Source organism: Lagenorhynchus albirostris, chromosome 9, assembly GCF_949774975.1.
Source record: "Lagenorhynchus albirostris chromosome 9, mLagAlb1.1, whole genome shotgun sequence".
Taxonomy (NCBI): Eukaryota; Metazoa; Chordata; class Mammalia; order Artiodactyla; family Delphinidae; genus Lagenorhynchus; species Lagenorhynchus albirostris.
Window position 1 is genome coordinate 84,879,231 of NC_083103.1, and position 27,111 is coordinate 84,906,341.

At 39.0% G+C, this 27,111-nt stretch overlaps 2 protein-coding genes across 6 annotated transcripts in view; both read right to left on the reverse strand.

The window, feature by feature from the left end:
• The window catches only part of POGLUT3 (protein O-glucosyltransferase 3), a 56,113-nt gene that overhangs the window by 26,063 nt on the left and 2,939 nt on the right, over window positions 1-27,111 (reverse strand). Inside the window, exons 1-2 of one of the 2 annotated variants that reach the window (XM_060160339.1) lie at window positions 15,287-15,418; window positions 3,277-3,455 (exon numbers count right to left, since the gene is read on the reverse strand). The gene's annotated coding sequence lies outside the window, so the exon portion shown is untranslated. Of the gene's footprint in view, window positions 1-3,276; window positions 3,456-15,286; window positions 15,419-27,111 lie in introns of those variants that run through there. The other variant, XM_060160340.1, reaches the window with a different exon arrangement.
• The window catches only part of EXPH5 (exophilin 5), a 75,071-nt gene continuing 53,107 nt past the window's right edge, over window positions 5,148-27,111 (reverse strand). The window contains exons 4-6 of one of the 4 annotated variants that reach the window (XM_060160335.1): window positions 23,645-23,690; window positions 15,287-15,422; window positions 5,148-12,510 (exon numbers count right to left, since the gene is read on the reverse strand). In XM_060160335.1, coding sequence (XP_060016318.1) covers window positions 7,127-12,510; window positions 15,287-15,422; window positions 23,645-23,690 — 5,566 coding nt within the window. In that variant the 3' untranslated portion in view covers window positions 5,148-7,126. Of the gene's footprint in view, window positions 12,511-12,869; window positions 12,939-15,286; window positions 15,423-22,571; window positions 22,691-23,644; window positions 23,691-27,111 lie in introns of those variants that run through there. The other 3 variants (XM_060160333.1, XM_060160332.1, XM_060160334.1) reach the window with 3 other exon arrangements.

The following is a 27,111-nucleotide window of genomic DNA, read 5'->3' on the forward strand; positions in this document are numbered from 1 at the left end:
CCTAATCCAATCTAACTGGTGTCCTAGTAAGAAGAGGAAATTTGGGCACACAGAGAGACACCAGGAGTTCTTGGTTACAGGAGACAGACCATGTGAGGATGCAGTGAGAAGGTAGCCATCTGCAATCCAAGGAGAGAGGAGTCAGGAGAAATCAAATTTGATCTTGGACTTCTAACCTCCAGAACTGTGAGAAAATAAATCTTGCCATTTAAGCCAATCAGTCTGTGGAATTTTGTTATGGTGGCCCTAGCAAACGAATACACTCTCTCCACCCACCTCCCCCCCAACAAAAGTCCTGTGGGGACAATGCAAAAGACCTGTCCTGGATGCCTGAAGTGAGTTGCATTACAAGAGATACACTCTAAATTCAGGGGCTTACCATTTTTAGAGTAAGGGGAATTAAGTCTGTTCTTTGTCAGTGGGGAGATGTTTTCTCATCCCTCTAGGATGCTTGCTGCAAACACACCCTGTACCTTTACACTATGGGTAAAGAATAGTCAAGAACTTACATTCTTGGCATTCCCAGCAAAAATGTTCAGATATGTCCAGGGCCCATGGCAGATTGCCTCTACCAACATAAGTACATCAGATGAGGCCCAGTTAACCCAAACTTGGGAGAACTGAGATGCTTTCTGAAAGAGATGACATCTATGCTGACTCATGAAGGTCAAATAAAAATTTGCTGCAGGAAGAGGGGGAGAAGGGCATTCCAGGCAGGAGAAAAGTCATGCACAAAAGTTGAAATAAATGACACACTTCAAGAAGTTTTCTGTTCCCTTTCACATTCATCTATATATTGAGTTCCAATCTCAGACACCTAGAATTACAGTCTGTGTGTGACTCTGGAAGGTCAACATTCAATATGTATGCTTTTATGAATTGCACTGGCCCCTGGAGTCTTCACATTAAAGCTATGTAAAATTCACAGCTATTGATTATTCACTCAGTTCATCATTTTCTACCTTTTCTAGAAACTGTTCCTCTTTTTTTTTTTTTTTTTAATATACTACACAATCCAGAGTTAACAGTGAGGCTTTGCGAAACATGACCTTAACCCATGGCCATAGTTGATTGGTCCATAGTTTAGGACCTGCCTCATACTGAACCAAGTCGGAATCTTTTCCTTGGGAGTTTAAAATCAGGGTTAAGAGATTTCAATTTGTAACTATTCTCTTAAACAGAGGCAACGTAAACGTCATGTTTTTTGCCTTTTAAACTGAAAATGGAGGAGAAATATAGAAAACTCTCTGGGTTTTGTATACAGTGCACTATAGAGGCTTGGTACAGTTCATAAGCAGCATCTTTGCCCTTGGTTTCTGGGATATCCCTGTGTCATTATAATAAATTCATCTTTTAACATTAGAGAATTGTCTAATTTTCAATGTTATTAATAAAAACCTTACTTGGGCTTAGACAAGCTTAGATCTCATAAAAATTTATTTTTGATTATTTCAGTAATATTTATTCAGCACCCACTTTTTGTCATGCATTCTGCAAGGTGCTGGGGATATAAACTCAGTGGCTGCCTTTCCATACATTACAGTTCCAAGGGTGGATTTTAGATTATGAGACAACTGGTTTAAATATTAACTTGCATTGAGAATCAGAATACAGGTGTATTTCCTCCTAAAACACACTACTTATTGGTCCAGTCTGAATCAGGCACTCATTCCTGAACCAATCAATTGTGCTCAGACTCTTAGGGTCTTGTAAGAACACTGATTCTTCCACAGTGAAGATGTGGTGGTGGTGGTGGTGGTGATGGGGTGTCAGTTGGAGAATGGAATTGCCAAAGAAAAGAAAGAAGTGTCTACTGAGAAGACAATCATATCAACAACCACTGCATACCTCCAAAACATTTCTACAAGTACTTCTGAGTTTACTCTAGACTGCAATGACAGCATAATCTGGAAAGGATGGATGGGATAGAAAGCATGGGCTCAGAGGGAAAATTAGTGCTAGCATTTATTTTATTAAAACACAATGTTTCCTAAAAGTTCTCAACACAAGGAAAAACACAATTTTCTTCTTCTTCTACCCCCGTTCTTTTTGTATCTGTATGCGATGATGAATGTTAATTAAACTTATTGTGACAATCATTTGGCAATATAGGTAAGTCATGTCATTATGCTGTACACTTTAAACTTATACAGTGCTGTATCTCAATTATATCTCAATACAACTGAAAAAAAACCCCCACAATTTTTCACAGACTGTAGTACAAATATTAATTTTCTAAAAGAAAATAACTTATTAAATATTCTCCTGGATAGTAAATCTTTTTAAAAAATTGTCTCTCATTTTTTATCTGTATACCCACTGATAAAATATTCTAAGTGCATAAATACAATCATAATTACACACACATATAGATACCTATGTATACCCATGTGTGTATATATTTATAGTTTCTTTTTTGGAGGGGTCTTGGCTACCTCTTCTCTCTCTTTTCTGCTGTTCTTGAACATACATCCCCACCTCACTCCCCCAGTCTGGCCACAAAACAACCAACATTAATAGCCTAGTATGTAGCCCTCCATAACATACACATGCATATGCAGGTTTCTTGGTTAATGCTTTACAAAAATGAGATTTTGTATTTCTCAGTCAATAGTACCTCATGCAAATTCTTCTAAGTCAACTTGTATAGTTATACCTTATTTTTTTTAATGGTTTCATCATATTACATATGTGGGTGTTCATAATATATTGTCACTTCTTATTAGGTATTCACTTTGTTTCTGGTTTTTGCCACAAAATACATTGTAGCAATACAAATGATTATGTGTAACTCTATGCATATTAGTGCTTTTTATTTCTATTGGAGTGGTTTCTGGGGCAAATAAATATGATTCAGCCAGCATCCTGATTCTGCATCTTCCTGGTCATAACAAGGACAGAAGCTCCCATGGCAGTCCAATAATCTATGGCATGGTTTTAGGAATTGGACCTAGAATTTCAGCGTAATGTTTATCCCCTGAGCCCTACCAATGTGTTTCTGAGCAAAGTATATATGCTTTAATAAATCCTTTTCTATTTGAACCACCTAGAGAGGATTATATTGTCTACAACTAAAAATACTAGCTGATCTAATGTATTTTAAATTTTAATAAAGGACAGTAAAAATATTTTGAATAAAATACTGCTCATATTCAAGATGATGACACTCTCCTGTCCTTGGTAGAGAGATGGCTTTGGGTTCCTCTTCTAGAAAAGATAAAAGATTAGTACAAATCTACTAATTTGTTTAGCAGGAATTAACATTGCATGTCTTACATTTCAACTGGACAGGTCTGCTTATCTTTCATAAGTGCTACTGGGCGGTAGATGGCCCAACTCCACGGGGCTTCCTCTTCCTTTATAAGTGTGAGAACTCTCAGAGAGAAATGCCAGACCCTCCTCATTCCTCCTCTCTTTTGCAGCCAAGTACATTGATCTCCACTTATGGTTGGTTGCTTTTTGGTACAAATGGAAGGAGAAGAGAGAAGGAGTCATTGTTTTCTAAAACCACTCATATGGCTGATCTTATTCAATAGCCACCAGTAAGATTTATTTGAATACTTTCGTCCACCACACTCCACCCCCCGTTTTCTTTTTTGTATTCTTCCTGAAACTTTCACACTTAAAAATAATCATTTGAGGATGGGAATAAAAACCAAGTCAAATAATGCATCTATTTAAATCATTTATTTCAACACAGGCATTGTTTCAAATTTGTACCTTGTCTTGTAACACATTTCATATCTAGGGAACAGGTTTGAGAACAAGTACATAAAAGGATTATTTGACAACATTTTAAACAAAAGTGCTTAAGGCTTATTACATGTTTCAGAAACACAGAAGTGCCAGTCACAAAGAGACTCAAAGTAAAATATTTACATATCTACACTGTACATTTAAATGGGTTATTCTGAAGCATTATTACTATTATTAACAATAAACTCTTAGCAAAAAGGCCTCTTTAACCCTCTGGTATTCAATGGAGTATATTACTTTTATGGACATGTGGATATTCCAGTTTGACACCTAGCTTTACCATAACGTAAGTGGACTTTCTTTCACCACCTCAAGTACAGGCACACATGTACCTCCTACACAAAGCAGATTTTATTAGCCTATCATCAGCCAAAACCTTGTTAGCAGCAGTTGGAGTTTTATTAACAGCGATGTATTTACAATATAAGGGAGTAAATTATTTAGAGGGAAGTCTCTAAAAATTAAAATAATCTCATTAAGCCCTATTTTATTTTATTATTTTATTTTTAATTTTATTTATTTATTTATTTTTGCGTTACGCGGGCCTCTCACCGTTGTGGCCTCTCCCGTTGCGGAGCACAGGCTCCGGACGCGCAGACTCAGCGGCCATGGCTCACGGGCCCAGCCGCTCCGCGGCATGTGGGATCCTCCCAGACCGGGGCACGAACCCACTTCCCCTGCATCGGCAGGCGGACTCTTAACCACTGCGCCACCAGGGAAGCCCCTAAGCCCTATTTTAAATGGACTTTACATGTAAAATTTATGGCTATAGAAGTCTATCATTTAAACAAGTTAATAATTTACCAGGTACTTATTAATATTGATTTCTTCATTATTTACTCCATTTATGTGACTATTTACTTTAATGATGATTATATATTTTAGAAAACGAGTTATGAGTATAAAAATGACTACTATAAATTATTATAGCTATACCAAAAATGAATATTAAAAAGCAGCAGTTTGTATGTTAAAATACATAGACATTTGCTATACTTCTTTAATGAAGTGTTTTATAAAGGTATAAAATTATAGAAGGTGCTATTTTCATGAATTTTCTGTTTGCTTGACTTTTGAGCCAAACCAACAAGCAAATATTACAAATAGTGCAATGAGCATTGGCCATCAATGACCTTTGAATTCAGATGGTAGATTCTAGTACAGAGAAGCAGGGTCCCAAAGTAGTTGTTTAGCCTGACTTTAATTTACCTAATTGTTGATATAGGCTAAATTCAGTGAAAAATAAGCTAACTTCATCTCACCTTTTGTAACATACATGTAGACTCAGAATATTTACTGAAATAGATTGGTAAATGATCATTTAAAAAACCAAGAATCTTAATATTAAAATATTAACTTCGAATATTTTAAAATTAAATAGAAAACATAGGTCATGGTTTATGAATTTTATTTAAATTATCAGATAAATAGAAAAAGGAAGGTAGAATTTACAAACATACATGAAACAAAGAATAAACTGTTATTTATTCTTCACCATACAAATTTAAATGGAAACGTTTAGAACAGTTGATTTAGAATTCTACTGTCAGTCTCTTTGAGATCAGGATTGGCCAGAGCTTGAAGTTTAAGACAATTTATAGATTGAAGAAATAGCTTTCATGTAATTACCTCATTTTCCTTAGTTTTGAGTTTCATGGGAACAATGCAAATTAGCTCTGGCATTTTGCTTCTAGGCAAGGCAATGGTTAGGAGGATAATAATAATATAGTCCTTTCTTGCATTTCTATCAGTTCCAAATTTCTGCATACTTCCCCAACACCTATCATTATCCTTAATTTATATGGATGAAACAAACTAGGTGAGAAAAATGGAAACTAAAATGAGGCCAGGAAGCAAATATAAACCAAACAAGATGAAATCCATTCATGCTGACCCTCACAGTACTAAGATCCAGGATGGCATGATTTCTGTAGTTCTAGCAGATTAGCTTCACTGCCACCTGTTTATTGGTCTTTATGCTGATTAGGAGGAGAGAAAACCCCAAAAATTCCGCATGGCAAATAAAGAGTTAGGAAAGCCAAGTTATCAGTGGGTGTGACAAGTTATTTAGTCTAGATAAATTATTGAAGGAATCATAGTGACGAGCCCTTAGAAGTTCTGCCTTCTAATTTCCAAGGGTCTGGTAAATGATCTGGCAAAGAAGCCTGTGAACCCCAAGGTGTCAGATCTGACTTGGTAGTACTTTAGGGACTTGACCAAGGCTACCATTTGCAACTAAAATGTCTCACATGGAAAAAAGTGTTCTATCCTGCAAATAAAGAAAAAATTTAAATGGATGGTTCTGGAGAAATGGAAGAAAAAAGGAACAGTTGCAGAGAGAGCTGCAGTAAGGATGTCAGTCTCATGAAGGGATGTCTGCTTATCTCTACCCCTGTTATGTTCCCTTCCTAAGCAGAAATTCTGTGGCAAAGCCACCTTCTGTACCATCCTAGAAACTATTTCAAAGGAATTCCTAGAAGTACTAATGTTCTTTGGCTTACTAGGGATTTACCTCTTCACCTACTATCTCAAGCACTTTAAATATGTGTTTCCCTGGCTCCGCTATGGATAAAACAGGATGTCCTTATAGATATGGCCTTATCTTTGCTCAAAAGAAAAAAACCCAAAAAAACCCAAACTCTAAACCTCCTAAATGTTGATGAGTCAGACAGGATAATAATACTTACTCCATTGTTATCACCCTATATTTTATTAAATGCCATGAATATAAGGTATGGAAGAGGCAAGACAGAGTTTTGCTGTTGTGCTGGGATATTAAAGTTGTAAATCACCATGAAAGGTATAAGAAAGTTAGGGGGAAAATAGAGCAGAAAACCAAAACTGGACAGTGAATTAGAGATTAAGTTTGGGCTGAGTGGCAGAAGGCCAAGGATATATACAGGGGAAGAAAACAGCAGAGAATCCCTCTAAACAAGAATTCATTGCTCTAGAATTCAGGAAGTCTATATATAGGGTGTGGAGGGGGAAAAAAAGAGAATTTGGATTGTTTCAGAGCAGGAACTGCCCAGACTAGATATATTTTTTTTCTAATGTCTGTCCTTTCCGTAGACATACATATTTGCACTTTATTTACATTACAAACTTTTTTTTTTTTTTTTTTTTTTTTTTGCAGTTCGCGGGCCTCTCACTGTTGTGGCCTCTCCCGTTGCGGAGCACAGGCTCTGGACGCGCAGGCTCAGCGGCCATGGCTCACAGGCCCAGCCACTCCGCGGCATGTGGGATCTTCCCGGACCGGGGCACGAACCCGTGTCCCCTGCATCGGCAGGCGGACTCTCAACCACTGCGCCACCAGGGAAGCCCTACATTACAAACTTTTGGTGAAAAGGTTATACATTTTATAGAAAAAGCTTCACAGTTCTGACTCTTTGTCATTTTCATCCAGGTAGTATTCGTCATCCGTGGTTGTGTCTGTGTCACAATCTGAGTCTACTGGATCATCTTCATAGATATTAAGTGGTGCACTTAGAGATAAGCCATCTTTTGGCATCTGATTACTAGGAGAATTAGAAATTGATGACTCTGTTGGGTTAGGAGGGTTAACTACATCATCTTTCAGGAAGCCAGGGTTCTTAAGAAAACTTGGTTTCCATAATCTTCCTTGTGTGAGTGACCTCTTTACATTCTCCAAGAAAGCCAGTTGTTGTTCTTTCCCAAATATCCCATAGTCAATAGGTCTGGATATAGATGTTGCAGACCTAGGACCCATTTTTGGCCCGCTGTTGTACAAAGCCCAACTTTCATTTTCATCACAGGAGGGTAGTTCAGAAAAAGATTTGAATCTTCGACTGTACCCACTGTTGTTAGAGAATTCATTCCCAAGGGTCAGTTGACTCAGGGCATTGTCAATAGAAGTACTTTCAGAAAAATGACGCGCTCTGAATTTTGGAGGATGACTTTTTCGTAGTAGAGCACCGTGCACATTGATGCTTTTTAAACTCTTTGAATGATAGGGGTGTGGCTCAGGTTCCCACTCCAGAGATGAAGCACTCCTTTGTTGTTGCTGAAAACTGGCCAGTGGCATGCTTACTGTAGATTTCTCTGCAGGCTCCAATTGAAAAGGAGGGTTCAGCCCCCTCTGATGGTCAGGGAAATCTGCTTCCCTGAGGCTGATCAATGAGGGTTGGGCCAGGGCTTCTGACTCTCCTTCCAAAATCTGAGCTACTGTTACATCCTTAGAATTCTCATACTTTAGTTGTGATTCTGAGATTTTTTTAAACTCATTTTGATGTGGCTGTGAAATATTGTTAGACTTCTGATTGCTTAAGTGTGTAGAAATTTCTCTGTTGGTTATTGCAGTAACCTGGAGAGGGTCCTCGGATTTCTCCACATTTACTCCATCATTACTTAACCTGCTTTCATCTGTGGATTCTGTGGACTTTAACGTAGGCACAGGGGAGTGTGGGTTGCACTCTGGTGTGCCAGGGGATAAGGTGCTAAAGCCAGAATTGTTCCCACTTTGAGGAAAGATAGTAGTTACATGTCTTCTGGGGTATAAATCTTCAGCTGGAAATTTTCTGCTTGCTTTGGACATAACTGCCAATCTGTGTTTAACTGAAGATCTGTTTTCCCCTTTTTCTAGGTCATCCAAGCTTTTTTTACTTTTATTACTTCCTTCAAGAAGTGAAGGTTGATTCCATGCCAACTCCTGCATTTCATCTTTAGCCTTGCTCTCTGTCATATTTACCTCCTGACTTCTTTGAGGTAGTTCTCTGGGTTCAGACTGTAAACTGTCTAAATCTTGTTCACTTGAACAAGTCTTCTCATCAAGCTGTAGTTTATGCAAGGCTGGAGTAAGAGCAAAGACTTGGCTTTCTGAGTCAGAAAGTGGTTTATCAGGGTTTTTTGGGAAATCTTTTCTAATTCCCCCTCTTACTTCCCCAGGCTGCAATCCATTGGAGCTATCATCTATAGCTATACCTGTTATATCTTTCTGAAGACTTCCAGTAGCTGTAATGGTTATAGCACTACTTGTACACTCCCCAGAACTTCTAATAATTTGTGAATTTTCAACATTCTCTTCTGAATGGGCTGGGAGGTTAGAAAAATCACTGTTACCTGATTTAATGGATTGCTGACAATTTTCAGATTTCTCTCTTGTAACTTTTTTTCCCTGAAGCATTAGTGAAGTATACAGGGTTTCACTTCGCAATTTTCCCCCTTTCTCTTTCTTGCTTTGTGAATCACATAAAGGTGTTTTAGCTAAGTTGTGTGGGGAAACCTCTCTAGATTTAGGTTCTCCTTTATGAAGAGAAACATCTGCTTCAATAGAAGCAATTTCCTGTAATGTAGGCTCTGAGGACCTAAAACTTGGTAATTGTAAACCAGTCATATTTTCAGTGCTGTGAGAAAGATGGCTGTTCTCCTGAGCAGAGCTGACCTGCATCTTTAGATCTTTAGAGGAAGGTGTTCCTGACTGCTCGTGTGTAGAACAATTTAGTTTGTCTTTTTCTAAAGCATTAGGAGATATTTCAGTCCCCACTTTAGTTGATTCTGTAAGTGAATCGATATTTTGTGTATACTTTTGAAGAAGGTTACAGAACTTTTTTCTGTGTTTCCTTGGTAGAGTATAGTATATTGAAATCACCTCAAGACATTTCACATTATCTTCATCACCAGAAACAGAAAACATGCTAGTAGTCTTAAATTTATGTAATGTTTTCCCACTTTCTTTGCCTGACAAATCTGCAGAAAAAGGTAAAGGGTGTTCATTTGGATGGGAAAATATACCTGTCCTGGAGGCAGAAATTCTACCATTCTTTTCAGTGCATTCCTGAAAGTATTCCTTCTGGTGGTGTCTTTTGCTTAAAGAACACTCCCGAACAGATGAGTCACTTCCCAGAGGGTTAATGAGTCTCTCCCAAGGCTTTAGTGTTATAATAGAAGCATCTGTATCTGAGACTAAACCTTCTTTTCTTTCATCTCTTCCAGTTGAGGCATATGGCACCCCTGAGGGACATGACACAGCCCTCTTGATGAGGACTTGAAGTGGTCCTTTTCTAACAGAAGCAGATCCAATGTTTGTCATATTTGTCATCTCCTCTGTGGCTTCAGGTGGTATTGAGACTGAGTCTGAAACTACTCCGGAATATTTGCTCTCTGACTCACAAGAACTGGGACTGAATTTGTTTGATGTGTACTTCCCTACTGGATCTTCCACATCATTTTTGATTTGGAATGCAAGTTGCTCATTCCTAAATGAAGAAGGCATTTTCTTACTTTCAGACTTCCTGTTATTGATGAGAAAACTGGCTGATTTTCTTGGTAAGGTACAATAAATTGTGTGAAGCTCAGGAGGCTTGGAATTGCTTTCAGTTCCCTCAATGAGGTTACTGCTGTCACTTGTGGGTATTGATCTACTTTCCGTTTTGCTTAATTTTTCGGTATAGGATATACGTCGTCTTATTTTTCCTTTTCCCTTTCCATCCCTGAAAGGAGGATGTGAATGGCATTTGACAACATCAACCACTTCATTATGTACAGGCATACAATTAACATTACTCTTTTGGTTTTCTGAGAAGCTTAGGGAAAATTGACTATTTTGGTTCTTGCAATCATTGTCTTTTTCTTCTCTTTCTCCCAGAGACAGATCTTTGCTTGAAGGACATTTCCAGGAGAACCCTGCAGTAGAAGGAATCACCAGAGCATCAAGGCAAGAATCATTTGATGGTAAGGAATCTGGTAGTGTACCTGATGACAGATCTAAAGAATCACATGGCACATTGTGGTCGGCAGGTGACTTGCTACAGTTGGTAGAATAAGTTGTGGTACATTGTTCTTCCTTGGTATCTAAAACAGCAGGCTTTTCTGAAGACTGTGCATTTTGATTATCAGTACATTCAGGACTCCCGTGGTTATTTTTAATAATGTTTGAAATATCTTTATTTCTTACTGTTAATTCCTGGTGAAAACCTTGATTTGGGCTGAGAGAAGGTGATGTTGTTTTGCTTTCCTGAATGAAAGGAAGGGAAGTTGCTGAGCCAAGTTTTCTGTTCCCAGTATAACTCTTATCTTTTTTTAGTTCATTGGCTTTATGAATTTTGGAGATATCTCTCCTGGAAATCTCTCCAGGCAAACTTTTTGAACTTATCGTCGTAGATGCATTAAAAACAAATCTGTTGCTCTTGGCTGAGTCCTGAGAGAGGAAATTTTGAAAATCAGGTAAAGGGTTAGAAATTACTGTCTGTGAAACAAGTTGGGGTATTTCACCTGTCATGGTTGTCTGGTCTATCTTGTTTAGTTGTTTGTCTTTTTCCAAAACAGATCCATTCAAGTCTTTCTCATTATTCACTTCCGTGACCAAGGTATTGGGTTGGCTTTCAGTCAGAGGTGGAGAATCAACTGAATCACTGTTGGTCCCAGTGACTTCTGTATAGTTTCTGATTGGAAGAGAAGCAGGCTTAATTTTCTGCAAAGTGACTGTGGGATTCTGAAAGTTGGGACTCTGAGGATTCCCTCTGTCATCAGGAATCTGTGGGAAGGTAGTTTTGAATGAGGATGCTAGAGTTTGAGCAATTTCAAATGAGTAAGGTTCTTTGTTTATATGTAGTTCCATAGGAGAACTGTCCTGTTGACATTCTAACCCATCAGATTTGATGTGATAGCTTGAACCAGGCATGGGGCAAACATTTGGTGCACTAAAATAAGTAGACTGGTTCCTTTTAACTTGTGACACCTCCATGCTCTCCAGTGTGGATGCCTGAGAATCAAACTGTGAGGGATGTGGCTTCTCTTGGTTTCTGGAAATATTTGTCCTGTACCTAGGAGAAAATGACCCCCAGTGTTGAGAAGGAACACTATGACAATGACCAGCTAAAAATGCACTATTTGCTTCAATTGAGATCATTTCAAAGTCTCTGTCAGAAGAAGTGAATGGTTTCCTGCTTTGATGAAAGTCAGACCAGGAAGAATGTTTTTCCTGTTGGCCCCCAAAAGGACTTGGTCTAAATCTCTGTTCCCTGCTCCATCCAAAGGTATTGCTAAGGAAAGACCCAGTAAATGGGTTATCTTCATGGTAGAACAGCATATTCTCTGAGTTCTCAAATGGGTCAGCACTCATTGCATTATTCATGGGGGCATTTAAACCAACACTTCGGTGAACACTCTGTGGATGGTAAAATTCATATCTCCTATCCTCCTGAAAACACCTGGGATACATATACTGGTCAGCAAGGTCAATTTCCATTGGTGATGGTGCCCTCAGGAACTCTTCCTGGTTCTGCCTATCACTAGAGGAATCTGATCTATTCCATATGATAGATGATAAAGGAGTTCTCTTTGGGCTCTGTTGGTGGCTTGGTGGTACAAACCCAGTCTTGATCTGAGTTGTGGCTGAAAAAGGTAAGCTTCTTGCTGTGAAATACCCTGTAGCTGGTGAGGCTGATTGTTGTCTGCTGTCAAAATACAGAGAAATACTACCAAAAATATTCTTTTGCACATAATCTTCTTTTAAGACTCTGGGTTCCCTTGTCTTGTACATATCACAGATTGTCCTTGTTCTAGGAGAAAAGGTTTTAAAACCTTCCTTAGGGGTTCCTGGTCTTAGGATGTCATAGATAGACATATTAGAAGTTTCATTACAGCAATTTTTGTGCCTTGCTGTGATATTACGGTGTTTATTCCCACTGGAGTAAAAACGACTGAACTGTGTTCTTGATCCATAGTTGAGAGGTGTTCTGGCATCCAATGAGCTTGGAGACTGTTCCTGAGCCAGTTTTCCATCCAAATCATCTAAAACTAAAAGGAGAATATACGTCATTTTTTTGCATAAGATTTTACAGTCTAATAATATTTTGAGTTGTTGAAGGCTCCACTTGAAGAAACATAATCCCTTATAATTTTTAGATCATATCACCATAAATGTTATGACATTAACTTTGATTATGTCTTTAAGATAGTTTGACTTTTACAAGCCTGTAATGGAAGTTTCTTTTTCATTTTCACACTTTTTCAAATCACACATTTTCAAAGTTGACCTTCCAAAATGTCTTAAGAACATAAAAGCACATTTTCCCCCCTAACAGTAAATTTTAATCATGGTTTCTAGTGAATCTTTTGTGTCACTAGGTAGCTATAATGTTTCCAATTATGTTTACCTCAGGGGATTGTAAAAGATATGAAAGTCTGTAAATAACATGTGAGTTCTTAGTTGTACTTAGTTGCACATTACTGACAAAAGTTTAGCATCCAATTTATTAACATACCTATTTGGATGGTAACAGATATATTTTATCATATTCATGTTACAATAAATATGAGTAGATTGTGTATTTTTTTAAGAAATGTTCATTAAAAAAATAAAATCTGACATGAGAAATAAGTTATGGGATTATTTAAATTGCTGAAGAACTTTTTGGTTTACAGAAATCTATCCTTCTGAGTTACATAAAATGGTGCACTTTCTTTGGTTAATTAAAATTATTTGTCATTAAAAATTGTAATTTTAGGGGTTTCCCTGGTGGCACAGTGGTTGAGAGTCCACCTGCCGATGCAGGGGACACGGGTTCGTGCCCCGGTCTGGGAAGATCCCACATGCCGCGGAGCGGCTAGGCCCGTGAGCCATGGCCGCTGAGCCTGTGCGTCCGGAGCCTGTGCTCCGCAATGGGAGAGGCCACATACAGCAAAAAAAAAAAAAAAAAAAATTGTAATTTTAACTCTTCAATGACAGGGAAAGTGAGGTATATCGGTATCTGAGTGAATGTAAGTGAGACGTACTTATAATATACCAATTATGTTAGGACAGGTGCTGAAGGGGTTTTTGATATCTGCTCTGAATTTTCTCTACTCTCTTCTATTTGTAAGTTGGTGCTATTAAGTTCGCATAGCCAGCAAAAGAACTAGTCTTGAGCATGAAAGATCTGTAACTAAGGAATTCTTCAGGGAAAACATTCGTCAATGTTTTAGTGAAAAAAATTATTTATCTCCTGTCCCTGAAATAATTTATTTCCTACATCCACAAATAAAATAATCAAGCAATGCCAAAATATAAGGCAGGGCAAAAAGAAAAGAAAACTACATAAATCTGTCTTTAAAGCAAATTATAATGAAATCTCTTTGATTTCTGTTTTCCCTTTCAAGCTGTTCATAGTTTTTTCTTCCTCCTTAAATAAAGTCTTTTGCTGACTACAAAAGCAATATATGGTAAATACAGGAAAATATAACAAAAGAGGTAAAATCACCTGGAGTCCTTCTTCCCAGAGATAACCACTCTTAACATCAGTATCACGGGACTTTAAATTATTCAAAGTTACTTTGATTCCGAAATTAATACTGCTATTTGACTCACTACTCTTGAGGTCAAAAAAATTCCTGTTCTGCTTCTCCTTTTTATTTTCAGAGAGGTCAAGTCATTTTTTTTTTTTTCATTTCATAAAAAGTAGCTCTCCTCTACTAGCAAAACCTTTGTTTCGGAACAGAAGTTTTCCTCTGGGTCTCTTTTCTCTGAAGCAAGTTCTCTGCCAGTAACCATCTTACTGAAAGGAGTTAACCAACCAGCTGGATGTCTCTCAATGATCACACCACCTGTCCTAACTATAGGGCTGAGGTGACATCATTGCCCTTGGAAATTGAATTTAGTTCCTCAAGGTGAAGCTAGTGAATGATTTCAGACTTCACTTTTCAAATGGCTAGGCTTATTTTATATAGAATAAACTATGTCAAGGTGAGCTATGCTTGTATAATAAGGTCCATGTGTATATAGTACTTCTGGAACCTGTTTTAGTCTTTATTGTTATCTATTGTACAAGGTTAATTGTTTAACAACGATCAGATTTCATTACAGTGCATTTAGGTCCTAATCAGGAACAATAAAAGTCTATTAAGGACAGTAAACTTTATAGATATATTTCCTAAAGACATATCTTTTCCTTTTTACCTGGGTTTAAATATTAAACATTATTACCATTCCATAGATTTATCAGGCCTTGATCCAAGAATATTTGCTTAGATTATATTTAAATATAAGATTCTTTAGGGACTTCCCTGGTGGCGCAGTGGTTACGAATCCACCCGCCAATGCAGGGGACATGGGTTCGAGCTCTGGTCTGAGAAGATCCCACATGCCGCGGAGCAACTAAGTCTGTGTGCTACAACTACTGAGCCTGTGTTCTAGAGCCCGCGAACCACAACTACTGAGCCCATGTGCTACAACTACTGAAGCCCGCACGCCTAAGAGCCCATTCTCCGCAACAAGAGAAGCCACCGCGATGAGAAGCCCGCGCACCGCAACGAAGAGTAGCCCCCGCTCACCACAACTAGAGAAAGCCTGCACAGAGCAACAAAGACCCAACACAGCAAAAAATAAATAAATTAATAAATTAATTTAAGAAAATGATTCTTTAATATTTGTGTTAATAGCATGTAACCACATCTTCTTCAGGTAAGGTAAACAAGAGGGACTTCAGAAATGAGGTACAGGGTTTGATACATTTTGAGCACTTTAATACAGACTGTAATTATTATTTGCTTTCCTTTAGTACTGGGAATTCCAAAGCAATTCAATGCATAGACTTACCTTGGAAAAACTCATCCTCTAGCAGTGAAGCATCCCACGGAGGCATGCTACTTCCCTCCCTCATGCCTGCTGGCTTGGGGACAAATGCACTGCCAATGGGTTGATTTTCCAGAGGTGAATTGTATATTTTTGCCTGCTAATTTTAAAATAGAAAATGTAATATTATTTCTGGACTTCCCCAGCCAACATGTTCCCACGAAAATGTCCCAAGCTTAAAAGTCCTAGTCTAGGGCTTCCCTGGTGGCGCAGTGGTTGAGAGTCCACCTGCCGATGCAGGGGACACGGGTTCGTGCCCCGGCCCAGGAGGATCCCACGTGCCGCGGAGCGGCTGGGCCCGTGAGCCGTGGCCGCTGAGCCTGCGCGTCCGGAGCCTGTGCTCCGCAGCAGGAGATGCCACAGCAGTGAGAGGCCCGCGTGCCGCAAAAAAAAAAAAAAAAAAAAAAAAAAAAGTCCTAGTCTAAGGACAGCAAATAAATTTTCCTAACATTTATTTCTCTAGTTGTAATGTTTTGTTGCTTTTGCAATTTGCAACTGATCACAAACTTCTCCATACCTACATTAATTCCTTTCAGTATGAGCCTCTCCCTGCAAAAGATTCCTACAAATTTACATAGCACTACAAAAATCTTAAGGAGGTTCCTGGAAAATAGGAAAAAAATTGACCTCTCTTGAGTGGGGAATGTTGTCTCTCTGGCCCCAGTGGCTGTAATTTTAGATTTCTTAACACTGTACCTATTTTCTCTCAAGAGGCGGTTAGCTGAAACTTGCGGTGGATCTTAAGATTTGTAAACTTGATGGATTTAGGAAAAAAAAGTATTTCTATCCACGGAAATCATGTAGCATGGTAGAACCTCCCAGATACACATAAGGAACTGATTAATCATTCTGAAAAAAAGGCGCTGAAAAGCATGACCTTATAATTTTTTTTTAAACCTTTGCTAGTTTTATAGGATTTAGGAGAATGATGTAGAGTTCTTTACTAGCAAATTATATCTTGATTTCATTAAATCCATCACTGCTCTACTTTTAAGTTTTAATTTGTCTTTATAACCTTGGGGAATTATCCACTCCCACACCTCCACTTCCTTTTGCCAAAACTCCATTTGCATTTCCTCTGGCAAACTGGGTCTGCCACTCATGACTCCACTTTAACTCATCCTGCCTGCATCCCTGCACAAGGCCTCTTCCCATTCCAGTTGCTTTATATTCAGTTCACTTTCTACCCAGTCCTTGCCGCTTGAATCCTTCTCTTCCCCAATTTTTCTCTTTTATTTGATGTTCACTATCACATTTAATCTCATCTTGAATGCTTAAGGCCAAATCTCTAATATTTCTAAAGCTCCAGCTTTTTAATTTCCTCAACGCAGGTGTGTCCAATTCTAAAGCCTAGGTTCTCTTAATCCTTGCATTCGTCATAATCTAGTATTTTTATACCTGTTTGTTTTCTTTCTCAAGATCTAGGTCAGTTATTTCTTACAGAAGCCCTGCCCAAATTTCATTGACTTGTCATTTTCAGTTCTATGGGTAAGCTGTAATTGAATACATACAGAGGAGATTTAGTAATAAGAAAAATAATCCAATGATAATTTATTGGTTATTGGATATAATTTAACACACTTATGTTAAATTCAGAAGTAAACAAATATTTAGAAGCACGATATAACTATAGGGATATACCAATTGGAGGTAATAAAACTAGAAACTAATCATTTGAAAAATCAGATCAGTTACAGTTACACTTTTCTCTCTACAGTGCATCGAGGTGTTCTCTTTTGTGTCTTACCTACTGTCTCTCCAAGTCTTTATTTGTGCTAATAACAATTAGCCATGAACCTTATAAGCCCATTCTTCCCAAACCTGCAGTTTTGGTAGTTGGTGCAGAGTAGATACATTTAAGAGAATAGTAAGCATCATTGTCTCCCAACCATTTTAACATTCAAATAAACTTCAGATTTCCTCTATGTAGACCAGAGTACATTCTTTTTGGCCTCCTGGATCACATTCCTTTATAATGAATTTATAATGAAATGCAAAGTACATGAACTGAACACTCAGGTGAAGAGAAGAACCTCTCTAGGCGGGAAGGGTTTCTACCAAGAGACCGTGAATATAACATCCCTTGGTTATATTTCTGCACAGATCTTCTGCTTCAAGGCCACCCCTATTCACCTAACATATTAAGGATGTTTCCAACACATGGAGATATTATATGGCTAAGAGAGGTAAATCCTTCTGCGGCTCAGAGCACACACAGATCCTCAGTCAGGGGTCAATCTTGGACTCCAAATCTTCCTCCAAAGAATATTCTGTGCCATAACATCATCATAACAGATGAAGCCTATTTCCCATACCTGGCCTAGAGGATGAGGCCCAAACACCTCCGTGCAGCAAAATAGTGTCAAAATCCTTTTCCAATTTTTGATGTAAGCCTTTCTTCCCCAACTAGCTTTAATCCCCATGCTCCAAGCTCCCTACACACAGTCCTTTAAAATGCTGTGCACTTCTGAGGACTCTGTGTCTCTGCTCCTGATCTTTGCCCTTTCTCCTCTTCTTCTGGAAAATGTCAGCTCATCCTTCGGAGTCCAGTTCCTATATCAACCTCTCTGTTAGTCCTTCTCCAATTCTTGCAGGAATAATTAATTACCACAGTATTTTTTATGCACCTCTGGTATTATACATTTTATTTCATATCAAAGTTGTTTACATTCTCTCCACTTTTACTTTATCACTCGACTTCTACACTTCCTCCCCTACCCTCTCACACATTCTAATCCCCACTCTGATCTAGGAAACCACGGATTCACAGACACATGAATAAAACCCTGGAAGTGGACCAAATTCTAAAATAACTAAGAAAGCAAAGTATTCTACTTTGTATCCTGAGCACCTTGCATAGCATCAGCATATAAGAGATTGACTCATATTTACTGAACTGAATTCAAAGACGATGCTTCCCACAATAATATTTCCCACTTCTGAACTTCTCCAATACATTTTTGTACACTCTTTTGATACTATTTTATATTTGAACAAAATTACTCATTTATTCAGTTTTCAATATACTTTAAAAATATCTTCTCTCATTTGATCCTTAGAACAAACTTGTGAAATAGGTAGGGATTTTCATTCCCACTTTGCAGATGAAAAAACTGAGTCTCAGTTAAGTACCTTACTCAAGTCACAGGAATAATAAAAGGTGACACTGGCTACTGACACTCATATGGTCTGATCTCTAATCCTATTTTCTCCACTACATTGCTTTGTATTTTTATTTTACTAATGTACATTTCTTCAATTAGGTGGTAAACTCTCTGAAGACAGGAACCTTGCTTTAAACATTCCATACCCTCCATGCACACAGTTATGGATTGATTTTCAATATACCAAGGTAGAAAATTACATATATAGGATTTTTAGTGAAGATTATTACAGAAATTGAGACACTGAGTATTTACAATATTGACTCAATATAGCATGTCTGAGGTAGCAAAGCATAATGGTTAAGCACATGAATACTAAACAAGTCCAAATTCTGGTTCTCTCTCTTAAAAGCTGTACAACTTTGGGCAAGTTGCTTAACGTTTCTGTTCTGTACCTTAGTTTCTTTCTTGGAATAATGAAAAAAAAGACAAAAACGCAACAACAACACTCCTCATCTGATAGTGGTGCTGCGAGGATTAAATGAATTAATAGTTGTAAAACACTTTAGAATGGTGTTTAGCACTTAGTAATTCCTCATCGTTAGCCATTACTAGTCTTCTGTGGTTACAGAGAATTTCCTGGAGGACTCCTGCAGGTACTCGTAGTGTAATGAGTTAGAAAAGTGTCCTACAGGATTAGAGGCCAGAGTCTCAAAATGCTGGCTTTAGGGTCTCAGTTACATTCTTAAACATGGTACACAGAATATGCTGAGCAAAATAAGGCCATTTTTCCAACCCCAATTCACTCTACTGATAACATCTGCAATTCTGACATGATGAGTCAAACAAACCTCTGTCATAGAGTAACCTCAGACTATCTGAGAACTTCTAGGGCAGCCAAACCTGTAGAACAGCTGTTGGAACTGAAGCCGGAGCTCATGGATGTTATCAAATGCCTTGATAAAGTCAACAAGTTAATTTTTCAAGGTGTTCTTGAATTTATTCTGCATCTGTTTTCCTGCAAAGGTCAAATCCAGCATTGCATCTTGTGGCTTAAAACCACACATTCATTTCTTCTTTCAGTTTCTGAGTACTCACGTTGTGCCAGGAAGTGGGGATACACAGGTGAGCAGGTATGGTCCCAGTCTCAGGCAGCTCACACCAGCCTAGTCTGGTTATGCCACATTGGAGGTATGTTTCTAGGGGTACAGAGCTGGCATATCAGCTAAGAACAGACCCAGCCTGAATTTGTTCAGAAATAAGGAGTGACCAAGTGGCCAAGGCCATACAGTTTGTCTATTCTCGGAGATGGCGGCTACTTTGATTTTGGATTCCTTGCCTTTAAGGAGATGGTTCTCAGCTGAGGTCAATTTGCTCCTCATGGAACATTTGGCAATTTCTGGAGATAGTTTTGATTGTCACAGTTTAGTGGAGGAGAAATACTGGCATCTAGTAGGATGCCACTAAACATCCTACAGTTCACAGGAGAGGCCCCACAGCAAAGAATTATTCAGCCCAAGATGTCAGAAGTGCTGAAGTAGAGAGAAACTCTGAGCTAGACGATCTCTAAGTTTCTCTTGTCAACCTAAATAAAAGGGTAAACTGAGGCAAGATCGAGAGATGAGTTTATTTAGCAATAGCAGAGGACTTGCAATTTGGGACACACAAGCTGTAGTGAGCTGCAGGCAAGTCTGCTGAGGGTTTGAGATAGGCTGTATTTGGACAGGGAATGTAAAGAGGGGAAAGTTCAATTCGAGTCTGTTAAAACAGACTTATATACACTACCAAATGGAAAATAGATAGCTAGTGGGAAGCAGCCGCATAGCACAGGGAGATCAGCTCGGAGCTTTGCGACCACCTGAGGGGGGGATAAGGAGGGTGGGAGGGAGACGCAACAGGGAGGAGATATGGGGAAATATATATACGTATAGCTGATTCACTTTGTTATAAAGCAGAAACTAACACACCATTGTAAAGCAATTATACTCCAATAAAGATGTTTAAAAAAACCACACAAATGGAGACCAGCTTTGAAAATTTCCTGAGCAGACAAAACCAGTCCAGTCATACAAACAAAGCTCAGTTAGCTTATTTTGTGAGGCCAACCTGACCCGGATCATTTTTGTTCATGCCTCTGGAAACCATAAGCAAAACTTTGCAAGGTTGATAGGAGGCAATCCCTGACCAATTCCCTGTCATTTAAGAAAATTCCAATATTATTATCAGTTTTCTGTAAATCAGGCATTTATGGAAAATCAGTTTCTCGGTCCTTAAGTTTTGTCTTCCTCAGGGAACATGTGTCAGATTTTCCATTTTATGCAATGTATCCTCTGGTTCCATTTTATTTATTATTTTTATTTTTATTTTTTTTTGCGGTACACGGGCCTCTCACTGTTGTGGCCTCTCCCGTTGCGGAGCACAGGTTCCGGACGCGCAGGCTCAGCGGCCATGGCTCACGGGCCTAGCCGCTCCGCGGCATGTGATATCTTCCCGGACCGCGGCACAAACCCGTGTCGCCTACATTGGCAGGCGGACTCTCAACCACTGTGCCACCAGGGAAGCCCTGCTTCCATTTTAGACTGAAATTCTTTCACACATTCTAGCTCTAAAAATTCTGTTTTCTGAAACCCTTTGCTTCTTTTAAGCTGATGTAAATGTTTATTTATTTATTTATTTTTGGCTGCATTGAGTCTTCGTTGCTGTGCGCGGGCTTCCTCTAGTTGCGGCGAGTGGGGGCTACTCTTCGTTGTGGTGCACGGGTTTCTCATTGTGGTGGCTTCTCTTTGTTGCAGAGCACGGTGCTCTAGGCGCGCGGGCTTCGGTAGTTCTGGCATGCGGGCTCTAGAGCACAGGCTCAATAGTTATGGCGCACGGGCTTAGTTGCTCCGCAGCATGTGGGATCTTCGTGGACCAGGGATCAAATCCATGTCTCCTGCAATGGCAGGCAGATTCCTAACCACTGCGCCACCAGGGAAGTCCCTGATGTATATGTATAAATAGCAGCTTCCTTCTCTCTCTTTTTAAAAAAAATATTTATTTATTTATTTGGCTGAGCTGGGTCTTAGTGGCGGTATGTAGGATCTTTTAGTTGTGGCATGCAGGCTCTTAGTTGTGGCATGCAAACTCTTAGTTGCACATGCATATGGGATCTAGTTCCCTGGGAGCACGGGGTCTTAACCACTGGACCCCAGGGAAGTCCCAGCTTCCTTCTCTTTGAATGGAAGGTCATCCAAGAATGTAGTACAACCTCCTACAAAATGTTGGAATCCCCCTTGTACAATTCCTGCTAGGCTACCAACCAAGTGAGAGGAAGTTCATTATCTTAAATCTTGGCAAGAATCCCTGTGGCATCAAAGGCCAAATTCCAACTCTCTGCAGGTTAAGGGGATAGGACTTTCATGGATAAATAATGGAGATCTACATGTTATACAAAACTCTTGTCTTCAACAATCGTTTCATTATTTTCTCTCTCCTACTTTTTATAATAGTTATTAACTGGGAGCTGCAATCATCGGCTTGAGTTTCATTTATATTCCCAGTTCTTACTTTTTTAGATTGACATGCTCTGAGCAGAAAAATGGTTTAAGGCAAGCAGCAATTAAGAGTGCCAAAGAAGGATATCTACTAATCCTCAGACTGGACTTTCAAATCCCAAGAACTCCAGATTAGCTCTCCTGTTTTATAACTTCTAGGTGCTCGCATTTCTTTTTATGTTCCTCATTTGTTTCAGACCCCATGGCTCTTAAATGGGAAAGGAAGGTTAGCTCTGAGCACTTCTCCGAGGAAAAGCAAGAGTACAGAAGCATCCTGAAGTAGGGCTCTGTCCTTTTAGAGAACAAAGCTGCATGTGTGCCAGTTCAGTCTACTGCTCAGTTAAAGGAGAGTCTGCATGTAGCGAGCAACTGGGGCTCATAAACAAACAGGGCTTTGGGGCTGTTGAAGCTGTAGGCATTTTTGACTTCTGGCTACCGAGTTAACAGAGACCCGGGTGTTTCAATCCTGATTATACCATTTTCCAGTGTGACCTTGAGCATGATCTTTAAATTCTCTGAACCTTAGTTTCTTCATCTTTAAATGGGAATAATAATAGTACCTACTTCATAGATTACCTCTGGGGATCAAATGAAGTGACCCATGTCAAGTACCTGAATGATAGCAAGTTCTCCATCAGAATGTAGCTGTTGTTGCTGCTGGCATCATGGTTGGGGCTCAAGCATATAAAGGAGAGAAAGTAGCATTACTCTGAAGAAGAAAGGAGGCTCACTTTTGTTTGTGAAGTAAAGAACCTCTGTTTATATGCACTCCTCACCAGAATTCTATCTCATGCTTTTTGAAAAAAGAAGAGAAAGGTAGATATTAGTACTAAGGGCCATCAATTGAGAAATGCCTCTACCTTCCTCCTGCACTCTTAGGTACCTTCCAAAACTCCGTCTTTCTTTCATCTCCAAACCATATGAGTTACACACGAAGACACAAGTGTGTGTAGATCAAAAGTCATGACAGCAAAAAAGTAAGAAACAGAAAACTTAAAGCTTCTCAATCTTATAAGCATGTAAACACAGAGATAAATTTAAATTTAAGCCCTTTAAGTGGAGGTCCTGTTGGGTCAGCCCCCTCATGTGAACCTGTTCTGTCCAAATGCATCTCACCTATCAGTGGCTTCCTCTTTGAATACAAATGATGATCTTGCCCAGAATAGGTCTAGCACAGACCCACACTGGTTTGAAGTTTATTTGGAAATTTTCAAAGCGGTCTCCATTGATTTTGACAGACTCAAACTGAACTCTCCCCTCTTTACATTCCCTGCCCAAATACAGCCTACCCCAAATCCTCAGCAGACTTGCCTGCAGCTTGCTACAGTTTGCATGCCCCAAATTGCGATTCCTCTGCTATCCCCAAATAAATTCTTCCTCTGTCCAACATTTTAGGGCTGTACAGGACTGACACGTGGTAAAATATCAGAGATACTAACGCTAGTCTCTGTGGACACACAATGGCTTCACTCCTCCTGGCAGAGCCTGCTGTTTGAGTATTTTAGTACCACAGCCAACTGGAAACAGATCACAGCTGGGAAACTTTGAACTCTGTAGGAGAAATCTAAGCTTCTCAAGGAAATTTCAAACTGTGCCAATAAGAATTCTATTTAAGTAGGTAGCCAATCAGGAATTACATTAATTCTGAGTTCTTCAGCATAACCTTTAGTTCTTCGGTTACTTACCAAAGCAGTTCCCCTCACAGACACAGGAGGTATGTGGTCGTCACATCTGTGAAAAGAATTTGAAATAACTTCTTTGAAGAAGTGCCTAACTTTTGGAAAATCAATAGCATGTTTGCTATTATATCTTGATATCTTGAGAAGATATATTTCTGATGCTTAGTAGGGAGACATTTCTTAGTGCACTGTTGAAAAATCTTTCAGAAACATTTTCCTATTCTTGCTTAGGATCAATGTTTTACATCTTTGTCACTCAGGTAGCCAAGAAAAATTACATAATAGTGGATTTGTACTTGAACATAGCATGAAGACAATTACAAAAACAGTTATATTTGTTGAGTGTTTACTGTGTATCAGGCAGTATTCTCATGCTCTATAGGCATGTTATCTCATTTAAATACATCACTCTTGTCAGATGGATACTATGACAACTCTCATTTTACAGATTAGAGAAGTTAGAAGACACTGTACAAGGTACATAGTGGCTGAGTTCAGAGCCGGCCACAGGCTGACTGAATCTAGAGCTCTCATTCTTGATCAGTATGGCACACAGAATTTTCTTGTAAATGGGAAACAGATTTTCTGCTTCTGTACATTTTTATTTTAAAGAGAGAGTAAGTCAGAACCAGACTCAACAATTCTTAAGGGAATTTTTTGAAAAGCAAACCTTATAAAGATGACTTCAGGATGCTTATTTTTATACATATGTCTTATTTATTATGAAATCATCTTGAAGGAGAACAATTATGCTTTTACTATTTATGTTGCTCCTCTAAAATTCAGTAGAAAGTGAAAAATTTTAAAGACATAGGTCCAAAATTGAGATAAATTTTGATTTTTTTAAATCTATAATCCTATGCCAGGGTATGCTGCCTGAATTGCAGCTTAAGAGTTAATAGACCATAGTGACTCAGAGCTCTTGTATGAAATCAAGTCCTCTCCTTCGCTAAGAGAACAGCAAAATGGAATCAAGAATTAAACAAACTGAGACTCTAGGTCAGATCAATTGAAAGTGGCAAGATGCAGTTTTCCTTCATTCAAACTCCTAGTTGCTTCATGGTTCTTGAAAGTTGAGCATAAAACCTGGGAGGCCAAGCAATTTTATATTTAAAAGATACCAATATGTATTTTATAGTTTAGCTCAAAATTTAAACAGAAATTAAAAATCAAAATTTAAACTCAAAATTAAAACAGAAATTAAAATAAAATGTATTTTATAGTTTAGCTCAAAATTTAAACAGAAATTAAAATTAAAATTAATATGGATTTTTTTCATATTATTTTGAAATACCAGCTCTACACTAATAATATTTAGAAGTTAAAATACTGTTTTTATTCATATGCTTCCTTTTCATACAGTTTTATTGAGCCTGCAAGCCTTCTACATGCTACGCATTATTTTGAGTGCTTTGGAGGAAATAAATATGCCTGAGATAGAGACCCTGTTCTCTGAGACGCTTTATGATAGGAAAGATTAGATACATAAAGAGCCAAAGTGCAAGCCACAATGTGAAAAGGACAATACAGACAATACAGAGGCTTAAGTATAATATGCTGAAAATGCAGAGGGGCCGGTGAGCACTTGCCGAGATAAATGGGAAGGCAACAGGGAGAGAAGGTGGTGGTTGAACAGGTACGAGAGGAAAAGAACAGCAGGAGCACAAGCCTGAGGTGTAAGAGAGTAAGGGAGGCCGGGAACTGGCAAGTAATTCAATTTGCCTAGAGCCAAACTGTCCAGATTGTGAAGATTCTTTCCGGAGCCCTGTGGAGCTGCCGGCTTCATGGTGTCGCTGCGCAGCTCAACACTCTCATCAGCTCAGTCAGGCCCCTGGTCTGATTTGGAGTGAAGGGAGCAGGGGCAACAATCAGTTTCTGAGGGTAGCAGGTGGCACAATTGGGACAGAGTGTCACCGAGTGGGAGGGTGTGCTGTGAGTGGGAGGATGCATGTTCCCTGACAGTGTGCAAGGCCGTGTGGATTTAGGTTGCAGGCAGGGTATAGGACTCAGGAGGCTTGGAGGCCCAGAGTCTCCATGGTCACTTCCAGGCCCACCTTCAAGTTAATTTATGTTTCTTCCATTGAAGAAACATAAGTATGCTTCCGCTTGTAGAGTGAATAAAAACAACAGTGTAATCACAAAAGCTATGCTGGTTAAAGTCCTCTGGACTGGGTGATTTCAAGAGATTGAAAGCTATCTCACCTGCATTTGCTTACAAGTCCTACTGAGCCATACCTTAAAGATCTCTCACATATATTCCCACTTCACCAGCTATAGGTAGAGCAGTTTCTCAGCCTTGGTACTACTGGCATTTCTTCTGTGTAGTGGTTTGTCACATGCGTTATATGATGTTTAGCAACATCTCTGACCCCTACCCACTAGATGCCAATAGCACCCACCCTTCAGTTATGAAAACCAGAAATGTCTTTAGACATTGTCAAGTGGCTTTCGGGGTGCAAAATTTCCCCTGCTTGAGAACCACTGTGCTAAAGTGATTTTTCTAAAATGAAAATCTCATTATGTTACTTCTCTATTTAATGAAAAAATATATATACAATATGCACACACACATGAAATACACCAAAATAATTAGTGTTTGTCCAGGTCAGTGGGTGGGGGGTGATTTCATCTGTTTTATATATTTATATATATATATATATATATATATATATATATATATATATAAAGGAATGCATATACATATATAATATATATAATAAGGAGAAAAAGTGATTAAGGGCTCCCTGCTGTCTACAGGATCAAGTCCAAGCTCCTTAGCATTGCATGTATAAGGTTCCTATGTTCTGGCCTTTGCCAGCTGATCCCACCCCACCTCTTATCAGTCTCACCTTATACTTGGTCACTGAACCTCAATGACCTAGATGAGTTCTTACTTTTTTCCAGTCTCTGCATCTTTGCTGTATCATTCTTTCTGCCCAGCGCAACCTCCTAACTCTTAATTGCCTAGCTCAGTCCTATGTGTCCTTCAGAAATTGGCTCTCTTTTTCCAGGAATGCTTCTGTATCCTCCAGTCTGAATTAACTGCTTCTCCTATAATGTTCTCATGGCAGGAATACCATGCATCCACCACAGCACTCACCATATGATACCATAATCATCAGTGTACTCGGCTGTCATCCAGGCTGTCACTCAGAGGTCACCCCTGTGTGTTTTCTAAAGAGCATCCCTTCCTCAAGATCCTTACTGTCATTTGCCAGGAAACTGCCATAATGAATATACGAATAAATCCATGATGATTGTGATGTGATCAGCACTTCCTAGAGTTCTGCCCAACCATACGCAGTCATCTGGTGTTCCCTACTAGATTCTAAAGTCCTCCAGGTGGGGACTTTGCCTTATTTTCACGATTTTACCTCCAGCACTAAACACAGTATCCGATCCAGAGTAGGACTTTGATAAACAAATGAAAGAGAAGCTATCACCACAGCTATTAGTACCATGCCAGGAATTCT